The sequence below is a fragment of the Convolutriloba macropyga genome, chromosome 1 (assembly GCF_964194025.1).
Source record: "Convolutriloba macropyga chromosome 1, txConMacr16.3, whole genome shotgun sequence".
Lineage (NCBI taxonomy): Eukaryota > Metazoa > Xenacoelomorpha > Acoela > Convolutidae > Convolutriloba > Convolutriloba macropyga.
The window spans coordinates 36643783-36655612 of NC_134468.1; the positions used below are offsets into that span (position 1 = coordinate 36643783).

Sequence of the window (11830 nt, forward strand, 5' to 3'; positions counted from 1 at the left end):
ATACTGTGAATTGAGCAAACTCTTCAAACAGGGAACGCTCAAATACCTGAGTGATTTTTGAACTTCCAGAATATTATTTACTTCAGTCCTTAATGACAGTGCTTTATGTATGTTTACTTCTTGGTTTCGTAAACATGAATGATAAAAAAATGATCTTTTCCATTTGTGCCCCCCCCCAAAAAAAAACTTGTGATGTGAATCAAACAGATGTGAAAAATTCATCAAGTTAATACACAGTTTTTGGAAATTGGCAAAAATTTGATGCCCCTTGTCTTCGGTGTTATACATGTGGTGCCTATTCAAATAACATTGCCCATTCTGTGTATTTAAGCAACATTATCAGAATCTCTGAGTTATTGTCTCTGTACTTCTTGCACCAAATTATAATGTAAAATGCAAGAAAAACAAATATAACGGTCAAAAACTTAGTAGATGGGCCACCCCAGTATTTGCAAATTAGAAGAAATATTGATGCCGCTTTATTTGTTCCTCAAGTGGACCCTGCTTGTGAAGAAATTTTCGATTGTTCTCATTATAGTCCCCCTCATCCCCACGAAACCACCATTATGGTATGTTGATAGTAATTTGAGGACTCTACGTTATATGGCAACTAGGTATTTGTTAAAACGAAATCGTAGTCGCTCGAGTGACTTGGTGTCCTGACACGATGGCTTTTGCGCCCGAGTGCTCAGCACGAGGCCCGAGGGGGACTAAGTTTTTATTCTAGCGTCTTTAGAAAACAAAAGGCTTCAAAGTTTTGGATTTCATTTGAAATTGACCTTAAAAGTAAAATTTTGAAGATTAGTAAAAGAAAAGTTTGCTTCTTGAAAATGTACAGGAGTTAAAATAAACCAAACATCTCCATCTCCGATATCGAAGCAGCCGACTATTTATAGCAGTTTGAATCAAAAGTTAGATTTCTGATTAAGTCTGATAAAGTTTAGTGTCCTAATTTAAAACAGCAAGTTTAGGGCATGAAAACTAGGCTTTTACTTCTTTAAATTTAAGTTCAATCTTTCAAACTAAGCCCTCTGCCTTGAAATTTTAGTGACTGACAAAATCGTACCCTAGGGGTCTCTAAGATAGCGGAGACACATTGAGACCTGATTTTTTCTGTTTCCGGTCCGTAATTAACGGGAATGGGTCTCTAAATTAGATATGGACGGAAAAAAACAGAAAACTTTTAACATATTCACCATTTTATATGGCAAATGCTGCGTCACGTGCAACTGTGCCATGTAACTCAACATTAATCAGCTAGGTTGGGCTAGTCTTGAGTTTTTAATGCTTGATTAATTTTCGTTCTAGGTTGTCTAATTTTGCTCTCTGCTTTTAGACGAAAAAATAGCCACTACAAAAATTTTAACAGAGTTCTCACACTTTCAGATTTTTATTAATTTTTTTTGTTCTGCTCATTAGAATGTTTTAGTTTCAGTTGAGAGCATATAAAAAATGGATGTTTTCCGTTTGTTCCCCCCAGTACGATATGCGACCCCCAATTACAGACCACGCGCCATTACATAGTAAATCATTATGTAAAAATATAGCATGTGCGTCTTGGGGGTGCAAATAATATGCGCCCACTAAGCTGGGGGGTGGGGGGGGGGGGGCAAACGGAAAAGATCTCAACAGTTGAGTTCTTAGCATCGTAAACTTTTTTAAAATAAAAATAGGAGTTCTATTTAATTCCTTTAATAAGTTAGAAAATAAGTTGGTCCCATAACTCAACTATGATTAATTTTTTGTAGTATTATATAGTTTGAACGTAAACCTTGTCATACCTCCTGTAGATGACATGTCTTTTCAGCTGAAATTTTATCTCACAAACCTGTAGGGTGCTAACGTTGATATTCAGTACATTTAACTTTGCAATTACTCTAATAACTTTAACAAAACAATCGCAACGCAGTTTTTAGTTCGTGCATTTTGTGTCATCTTATTTGGTCAAATTAGAACTTATGACTATGAGGAAACATTCCTTCCCTGTGGCTTTTGTTATAGGCATTTCTTATTTGACAACTGGTCTCGAAATTAAAGGCGGTTTTTCTTTTACTATTGGTTCCTATGGCAAAGACACACTGGACAAGACACTAATGATTGATTCCTTGAGACGAAGGTTTGAGGAACACCCCTGTCATGGATGTCTATGTTTTGATGCACCCGCTTCCGATAATGAGGTAAAAATTATTCCCCCCTCCCCTCCCTCCCAGTTAAAAAAAAATCTGTTTTCGTCAGCCTATCGTGTGAACTAATACACCTTTTGGCATTCTTAATGTTTGGTTTAGCACTTATACAATGCACTTGTTTGAGTGCACTTATACAATTTAATATTTCATATTTAAATATTCTAACCCCACCCCCTCCCCCCGAGCTTAATGCGGGTCTCTTAAGCATACATTCAAACTTCACATCAGTGTGTCTTATCTATGATGTTCAAAATGTGACCTCAAAATCGACAAAACAAGACTTCATCAGTGGTTAAAAAACGTGTTTATGAACTCGTTGCATTCAAGAAACGGATCTATTCTGTTTTGCCCCCCTCCCCCAGTGTTTTTCATGACCCCCAGTTACAAATTATATGTTGTTATATAGCACGTTACTATGTAAGAAAATAGCACGTACGCTTGGGGGGTCATAAAAGATTTATGCTCACTAAGCTGAGGGGGGGGGGGGCAGAATAGATCCCAAGAAACAAGGAAATTAAATTTCCTTTAGAGTGACTGGAGTAGGCAATTGAAAAAATCACTAGGGATGTTCAACTATCCCATTACTCAACTGAGCGAATATGCGTTCAACTCAACTGAGAGTGGCTGTTACTTCTCACCCCGAGAAGAGTACATCGGAAATGTATCGGGTAAGGTTACATCACAATTTACCCAATGCCAAGATACCAAATGCCGTAATGAGCAGTCGGTGTTACAAGCATGTTTTCTCATGGTTGAGCGGATAATTTAATTTGTGATAGTTTTACCTCAAGTCCCACGGGCCACCGAGACATGGCCAAATGAACCAGCCTTACATTCAAAACTGGGTAAATATACTTTCTTCAGTCTAAATGATCGTAGATACTGTTATGCTAAATAGTCGTTCTTGTATATAATTGCTCTCAAACGAAAATGGAAGCTACCATTATAAACGTGTTGGTCTTTTTATGCAAAATTTTTGCTCGACCGTTTTGACTTTTCGAGTGACTTTTGTGCTCTTGGCTTGTTAATAGCCGCCCTCATCTTCTCAGCCTGCTATTATAGCGCTCCTATTTTTACAATTCAAAGAATTTGAATTGTATTGGGGCTGTCTCGAAGAGGAGTATTGGAGAAGTCCTTTTTTAAATCAATTTTATTGGAGTGATTTTTGAAGCGGGAAATGAAACGCGTGAAAAAATTTGCAGTGATTTTGATGCTGAGCAAAAGTGAAGAGCGGAGCGAAAAGAAAGTGGCTTTTGTTCATACCGCTGTTTTTGAGAGAGCGAGAAATTGATGTGTGAAAAAATTTTCTCTAAGCGAGCGAACATTTTTTGTTCACGTGCGGCTTTTTAAAGCAATTTTTTGCAACTTTTGACTGTTATGAGGTTTGATTATGGTGTTGTATTAGTTTTAGGCTTGTTTTGATAGTAATTGCAGGTTTCAAGTAGGTAATTTGAGTTTAATGCTAATTCGGAGGTTTTTGATCAGTTTTGCTGATTTTTAGACGAAATTTAATATTTTTTGTTAATGTTTTTTTTGTTTTAATGCTTTAAGTGGAACTTGAATAGAAGCTTGTTACTCAAGGATTATTCAAATACCAATTGACTAAACTTTTCATGGTATAAATCATTTTTTTAAAAAATCTTAGACAAGTTTCTTTGCCTAATATGACTGGCCCATTGTTTTGCGAGCTTTTCATTGCTTTAATTGCAAAGGAACTTTACTCGGCTTTGTTTTCCTTGTGCTATAAAAAAACTCATTAAGTTTTTCTATTTTTTTGTTCAATTTGTTTTTGAATGCCTTTTCTATTCATCCTTAAATTTTGTATGGCCTTTCTGGAGGTTCAGTGTTCACAATAGTTGTTCTAGTTGTTTAGCCATAAGTATGGGCAACTTTCTCCGTGAAATTTTTTCGCTCTAAATTTATGGTAAAGTGATAAAACGGTGTTTGAACAAAATTTCGCTTTCTCGCTAATGGCTTTTGTTCACATGTGGCAATTTTACTTTGATTTTTAATTTTTTCTCGATTTTTTGGGTCGGATTTTTTTCTAAATAGTTTTCCCAATCCATTCATACTTCGTTCTAGGTCTAGTTTTCTGTTTAGTCAATGAAAATTTTTTGAATTGTACGTCAGGACTTGTCCAGCTAAGTTTCTTTACTTCGTCGAAAAAAAATGTTTTGCTTTACCTCATTTTGCCGCTTTTTAACATTTTGCGTGAAATCTTTTTGACTTCTCCAGGCTAGTTTCTCTCTTCTCTCACTCTGCTAAAAGTGATTTTGAACCTCAGTTGCTCAGCAAAGCAATTCAAAATGAACAGAGTCAGTATAAAAAATTTAAGTTCGAAATAGAAACGGGATAAACCCATAAAGCCCAATTTTAGATGCCCGCTATTTGAACATCGTTCCTTCAAGTCTTAGTTACCATCTCTAATGCTTATTGGTATTGATAGTAGCCCCTGTAGCCTCTCTCTAAGAAACAGAAGTACGTTATGATCAACTACGAAATGCCATCAAATTAAATCGGACTTAAAAAATGTTTTTGCATAAAAATTTTTTTTTCAATATCTTCCATTCTTTCAATCCCAATCATGCTTATTGGAATCAACGGCGGCTTTTTTCCGGCGATCTGCCGGTTATGTTTCATTTTGCGTGATTTAGATATATATTTTTTTCTTTCACAAGAATCAGCAGCTGATCTCGTCTGGCGGCAGTTGAATACTAAAAGTCAACTGAAAAGTGCGCCAAAATTGTTGCAATTTAATTCACTTCAAATTTTATTAGTGGCTTTAATGGTATAAAGTAATCCCTTATAACGTCATATGAAATCCCTCTTAGTAATTCTAGTTACCACCCAAGCCCCCTCCCCCCTTTGCAAAGCTTAATTGCTCTCGAAGTTTGCAGCAATTATATTAGTCCTGCGGTCCCTTGTATGCGGTTTTTCACTTTACGAATTTTTTGTCTGAGGCTTTCAACTTTTTGCCATAAAAAAACGGAATAAACAGTTCACGCCGGATGAAACTAAGGGGTTGAGCATCTCTCTTAGAGCCTTGCGCCTTACTAGTCTCTAAATATGCGATTGAACGACACTTTTTTCAAGACAATTTCATGGTGTGAAGGGCGCTTTTTAATCTTTTAACCTTAAAAGTTTGACCACTTCAGTCAAACCCCCCCCCCCACACACACACACACACACACACTACCACCAATGCATTCGTCCAACGTCCTTCACCTGGCGATTTGGAACCCCTTTCCAGCCTTTTCAATACCCCCCCCCCCCCCGAGACCCCCACCCCGCTCATCCACCCGCAATGCTAATACCCCTAAGCCCGAGCTGTCTACTGTACAAGCCAATCTCTCGACGATCGAGTTGCTTGCGTGCAATTCGCTCGACGTTAGTAGGTTTTGCTCAATCCTTTAAAACATCTCATAAACATTAATTTAAAGGTGATAAAATTAATCGTAATCTTACATTTTATGCCCTCTAGTTTCAAAACTATTTTCGTTTTACAAAATTATTCTGCCTCCTGGGCCGAGGTTTTACACTTAATGAGCCCTTAATAAAAAATAATTGGGGTGCTGATATTTTTATCTTAATTAAATTTAATTGGCATCAAAAGAGTCTCTTGTACCTACTGAATAAATCTCGATATTATTTAGCCGTTTTGTAATAGAAGCTCTGAGTTGAGTACAAGTGAATTTGTATACTATTAGCAAATATCCTTTAAAATGCATCGTAAGTTGAAAAACATTGCGGTTAAATTTTTCGTTATATCTAAGAAAAAATTGATCTTTTTTCCACGATAGATACATGCGAAGTCATACCATTCTTTTATGGTAGGATTGCGGTAGTTAGAAAGTGATACACGGTAATCCCACTGGGAGAGGGGTGTATAACTATAACGGGTACGACTTCAAGTGCAAAAGCTAAAAAAAAGACATCTCACGATCTAAATACGCAGTTTAAAGTTGAATAACAATAATGTTATTGATTTCTGTCACATTAAGTTTGTAGCAATTATATTTAGTCCGGCAGTTTTTTTCATTTGCTTGACATTGGTCTATAGAGAAGATATGGTAAAATGACGCTGTTTGTGGTATCGATGAAATGGAACATCTTTAACAACTGTACGGCTTTCGATGTTACATGGCAAAGTTTTAGGGCTACAAACTAAATAAGACGTATTGCAGGTTGAGAGACGTTATCTTTACGTTAAGTTTTCTACGACGTTGCGCTGAGTCGACTCCGATTTTGCTGAGCATCAATGCCTCAGTTAACATATTTCACAATTGAGAAAAACCAGTTTTTTTTACAATGGATGAACATGAACCGAAACTAAAACAACTGAATTTAAAAAGTATTGATGTAAGGAAGGAAAGCCTAGATATCGTTTTAGTAATGCTGCTTTTACAGAAAATCGAAATAATGATTCAAATATATCATGCAATATTGTAGATAGTTTTAATGCAAATTTTTAAGAGGACGTAGCTTTGAATTTTTCTCGTTTAAAATTTTAAGTAAAAAGTAATGCTAATTATCAAATAAATAGATTAAAATTTTCGAAGATTTTGGTCTTTTCAATTACTTATAATGATTTCGGACTTCTCTTACATTATTTAGGCAAAAAAAATAAAGTCGTTTTAATTTTAATTCGTTTCTACGAACAATTGGGTTTGTTTTCTCACTTCTAGTATAAATTTGTATACTAAAATGTTTTTAAATTTGTTATCCACAAAAATTTATGATAACAAAATTTGAAAAAAAGAGAAGAATTTTGGGCTTCGTTAAACATTAAAAACACTCTTTATACCCCATTTAATAAAAAGTTTCAAAAAATTGTTTCACTTACCGCATCACCAATGATTGGTTCCTTGAAAAGTTGATGGCATTTACCGACAGCAAATGGTGACACCGCACCCTTAGATCTATTGCTAGATGATGTCTGCTGTTAGTTCTTTTTTGATTTCTTCATTGGATCAAGTGTTTGCACCTTTTTAAAAGCCGCATAGCGATAACTATTAATAATAGCCGCACAGCGATAGCTGAGGCCATTATTGGCCATCTCTTGGCCTGCTCCACGCCGAAACGGGAAGTGGGGCGAAAAAGCGAGTGGTTTTGTTGCGTGAAATTTTTTCACTCTAATTTTAAAGTAGAGTAAGAAAGCGGTGTTTGAACAAAAAATCGCTTTCTCGCTAGTGGTTTTTTGTTCACGTGCGGCAATTTCACTTTGATTTCGATTTTTTGGATTGGATTCTTTAAATGGTTTTTTCAATCCATTCATAGTCCGTTCTAGGTCTAGTTTTCTGTTTAGCCCATGAAAATTTTTTGAATTGTATGTCAGGACTTGTCCTGCTATGTTTTTTTATTTCGTCGTCAAGATTTTTGTTACAACCATATGACGTCACAACCACTTCAAATCTGCTTTTTGTTCATTTGTTCATGTAATTTCAACTGAAGTGCGTGTGTGACGTCATTTTTCGCTTGTATTGGAGCGGGTTTTTTGTTCTTTTGCGTGATTAAATTTTTGGTCACGTGTGACTTACCTCGCTCTCACAAATAACTTCCTCACTTTGAATTTGACTTTTATTTGCTTAAAATCAAAGAGATAAGGTCAAATGGGTGTGTGTCACTCTAAATGAAAGTTGTTTGAGAGCAGCTAATAGAGGCAGCAAAAACTTATACAGATTTTTAGTCACAATATAATATATCAGCTTTGAATGAAAAGACGAATGTTTTTGGTCAGCCTTTTTTTACTGTTTTTTTAGACTGCAGATCTACGAAGCTATTGCGACTTTTTTCTGGCAATCTGCCAGCTGTGTTTGGCCTTCTCATGTATTTTTCAATTTCGTCATCAAGACTTTTGTGACGACCATATGACGTCACAGTCTCTTCAAACCTGCTTTTTGTACTTTTGTTCACACAATTTCAATTGAATTGCGTGCGTGACGTCATTTTTTGCTTGTATTAGAGCGGATTTTTTTTGTTCATTTGCGTGATTAAATTTTTGGTCACGTGTGACTTACCTCGCTCTCACAAATAACTTCCTGACTCTGTGATAAAGTCACTCAAGTGTGTGTCATCCTAAATGAAGGTCATTGGAGAGCAGCTAATAGAAACAGCAATAACTTATAGAGATTCGTAATCAAAGTACAACATCTCAAAATTTAACAAAATTAAATTTTTCTTTTGTTTCTGTAAATATCTTTTTGAGACTGTAGATCTACAAAGCTATTGCGGCTATTTTTTGGCAATCTGCCAGCTAATTTAATATTATCATATCAAAGAAAAATGTGACAACTTTAATTTTGAGAAAAACAACAAGTTTTTGCAAAATTTGACACAAAATAAATAGCAAAGCAGCAAATTTATTTTTAGAGATTGCAGTTGTTGCAAATTTTTAAAAAGCTTACAGGTTAACAGCGAGTTTGAACAATTCTGACAGAATAACTTGAGATTAGAAACATAATCGACTAAACGTCGGAAGAAATGCTCTCGAACGACTAGTGGGAACTCTAATCAATTGCTACCTGCTTTAGTCGGGGGGAGGGGAGGGGAGGGGAGGGGAGGGGAGGTTTAGCATAAATGGGACTAAGAAGTTCAGTAATGGGCTTCAAATAACCACATTAGAGGTTAAGATATACCACTATTAAGATATAAAGTGGAAAATGGCACCAGTTTCGGCGCACTTTTCATTTGACTGTTAGTATTAAATTGCCGACAATTGAGTTCAGCTGCTTGAAAGAAATTTTTAGATCACGCGAAACGCAAAAAGTTAATGGCGTAAAAGTCACTTGAAAAGTCAAAACCGTCAAGCGAAAATTTTGCATTAAAAAAACACACACGTTTACAATAATTGTTTTGAGCTTCGTTCAAGAGCAATTAATAACCACTGGTGCAATTATCACCAGTTCTACGCCCAAATGTTGCCTGAAATTTGGTTCAAATCAACCAAATTGATCTGCATAAAATTTTCAAATCTTTGACTGATTACGGCAGCAAAATCTCAGGTTAACCAAAAACGGTATTCAAAAAAAATAGCAGTTCCTAAAACGTTTCGTCGTCTTTTTATTTTTCGGCAATCTTTGAAAATTTAGCAGAAAAAAGCAAAAAAAGCAAAAAAAAACTTTCTTTCAAGCTTTAGCTCTCCGGCCTCTAAACTATTCGTTTGAGATTTATCGGATTGTGTTTTATTTTTGAGAAAAAGCAACTCTTTGCTTATTTAAAAGATTAGACAGCTCTTTGTGGGTTTTTTCTTGTTAATTTTTCTCAGACAAAATCTGCAGCACTTATGTTAGTCCTGTGGTCTTTTATAAGCAATTTTTCGCTTGATTGAGTTTTCGCGCGACATTTTAACTGTTTGTCCTCAAAACCGAGATAAACTGCTATAACCAGGAAGGCATTAAGTCTCTGAGCAGCTCTCTTAGAGCTATGACTGTCTCAATCTCTAAGTGGATAATTATCAAAACTGCTGAGAAGATAAAAAGGCAAATCTTAGAGTAAAAGGCTATTTGCTGGTTTGGACCCCTCAGCAGTCCATCCTGATGCTAGCTTCCCTTAGCACACGCTGGCTACAACCGAAGCTAACCATTCGCCGGTCGTTTGAGAGCATTTTCCCAGACGTTAGTCGGTTGTGTTAACTTATATTCACGACCTGCAAATGATTTTCTTTGGAGCTCATTTTTAGCTTGCACCGCAATTCACCATCCAAATTTGGAGGGGAAAGTGTTCTACCGATGCTGTGATGATCTCTGTTCCAAAAATGGATGCAAAACCAACCGATTAGTAAGGAACCCAGAAGTTTTGAACAGCAATGCAAAAATATCGCGATCCGATCAACAACCAATAACAGCTGATGACTTGTGTCAAATAACAGTCTCTGATATCAATACTTGCAAGTGTTTGTTAGAAAGTCGAGGCTTTAAGCCAGATAGTGATTGTTTGTTGACTGATTTTACAACGACTGTTTATGAGAAGAGAAATAGTTCTTTTAGCGGAATTGATTGTATTGTGGACCAGGTTTATCACTGCAGAAATATCAATTGAAGTTCCATTTCAGCTCTTAATTGGTTCTTTTCTTTCTTTCCTTCGCTTGTTCGTTTAATTCCCAAAAATTATCCGCAAAAGCTACTCTTAAGAAAATTGCTTAAAGTTGAAGTAAAAGCAATAAAGGGCCTGAAATTTTTGAATTGGAGTGCCAAAAGTCTGGGATCGTAAATATAACCGAGTATTATTTTAACAACCAGCAGCTGGTATAGAAGCCCAGCAGAATCGTCAAATTCATAGGACTGTGGTGTAAAGGTTAAGTCGCGAGACAACGGCTATGACCAAAGATGGTTTGCACCTTCTGAGTCCAATGTACTTGTGCTAATTGCTGTTGGGATACAGTGGTGGGTGGCATCACTATCCTAGTCAAACGAGGACGGTTATCTTGAAAAATCTTCCAAGATTCTCAATATTGGTCTTGTAATATTCTTGCAAGATCTAGCAAGATAACCGTCCTCGTTCGACAAGTGTTTCATATGCAAGGATTGGTTTGAGAGAATAAGAATAAAATAGTACTTTTTTCTTGTCCATCTCTTCCTTCTTGATTCTCTCCCTCTCCTCTGCAATGAGACGCCTCCTCTCCCTCTCTATCTCCTTCTCCCTCTCCTCCCTCTCCATGCGAGTTAGCAGGTCTGTTTGCTACAAAACAGAAACCAATTCAATTTGAAAAATTAATTCCTATTATAGCCCTAGTGATGAGTGAATTTAAAACTTGTAAGGATCTTGCAACCTGATTCAAAAACTATATTTCTTGCCTGGATGTCAATCCAGACAAAAAAAAATCAGGGTAGTGGTGTTTTAGAAAACACCTTTGAAGCAAATTAAGTATACTAAAAAAATTACAAAACTGAAATCCATGGAAAACTTTCGGCCTTGATTCAAAATCCTGCAGGAATCTGTTTTAATTTCTAGAATTGCTTTCTGAGTACTTTTGGTAGCTAAAATCAACTGGAAAAAATGAATGGAAAAGCTTGCAAAACTCTTGCAAGTGAATTGGAAAGCTTGCGAAATTCTTGCAAGTGAATCGAAAAACGTGCAAGAAAAAGGCAACGAACTTCATTGGTACCGGTATGCATTCACTTGCAAGATTGCTCCCAAGATGCTTTCAAATTTTTCAATTCGTTGATCACTAGGGTGCTCCCTCCCGATTGGGGTATTTACGGTAAAGGGGGGTTGGTGGACGTTATATAACCACTACGATGGGAAAAATTTAGTTTGAAACCAAACCTTATTAGAGAACAAAAGGTACAAAATAATCAGCCGCTAAAATCTTAAGGCAGCCCAACTTAGCAAATTAATCTTGAGTTATGTGGCAGAAACTCACGTGAAGCAGCACGTGCATATAGAACAACGCAGCAATTGAATATTTTGCTATTTTTTGGCCCTAACTTAGAAGCCCCCCCCCCCCCATGAATTTATAGTCCCCCATTTGTTGTTGTTGTTGTTGGGGATTTACAGTTTTCACTGAGGGGATTTTCGTCCCAGTCGTCGTCTTAGAAAATTGTCCTATTATTTCTGCAGATCTGACAGTCACAGCATAGATGCCAGCTACAGATGTTATTTTCGTCGAATCGCTCATTTACAAACTTCCACATGAAATTTAAAAC

General features: G+C 36.3%; 2 protein-coding genes across 2 annotated transcripts in view; one reads left to right on the forward strand and one right to left on the reverse strand.

Annotated features, from left to right (window-relative positions):
• LOC142348628 (uncharacterized) overlaps nucleotides 1-11830 on the reverse strand; it is a 28424-nt gene that overhangs the window by 4620 nt on the left and 11974 nt on the right. The window contains exon 2 of the mRNA XM_075400040.1: nucleotides 10740-10862. Coding sequence (XP_075256155.1) covers nucleotides 10740-10862 — 123 coding nt within the window. The remainder of the gene's footprint in view (nucleotides 1-10739; nucleotides 10863-11830) is intronic.
• On the forward strand, nucleotides 1389-10223 carry LOC142344193 (uncharacterized). The gene is made up of 4 exons (XM_075395732.1): nucleotides 1389-1434; nucleotides 1835-2177; nucleotides 2716-2854; nucleotides 9865-10223. The coding sequence occupies exons 2-4, from the start codon at nucleotides 1959-1961 to the stop codon at nucleotides 10221-10223; spliced, it is 717 nt and encodes a 238-aa protein (XP_075251847.1). The 5' UTR covers nucleotides 1389-1434; nucleotides 1835-1958.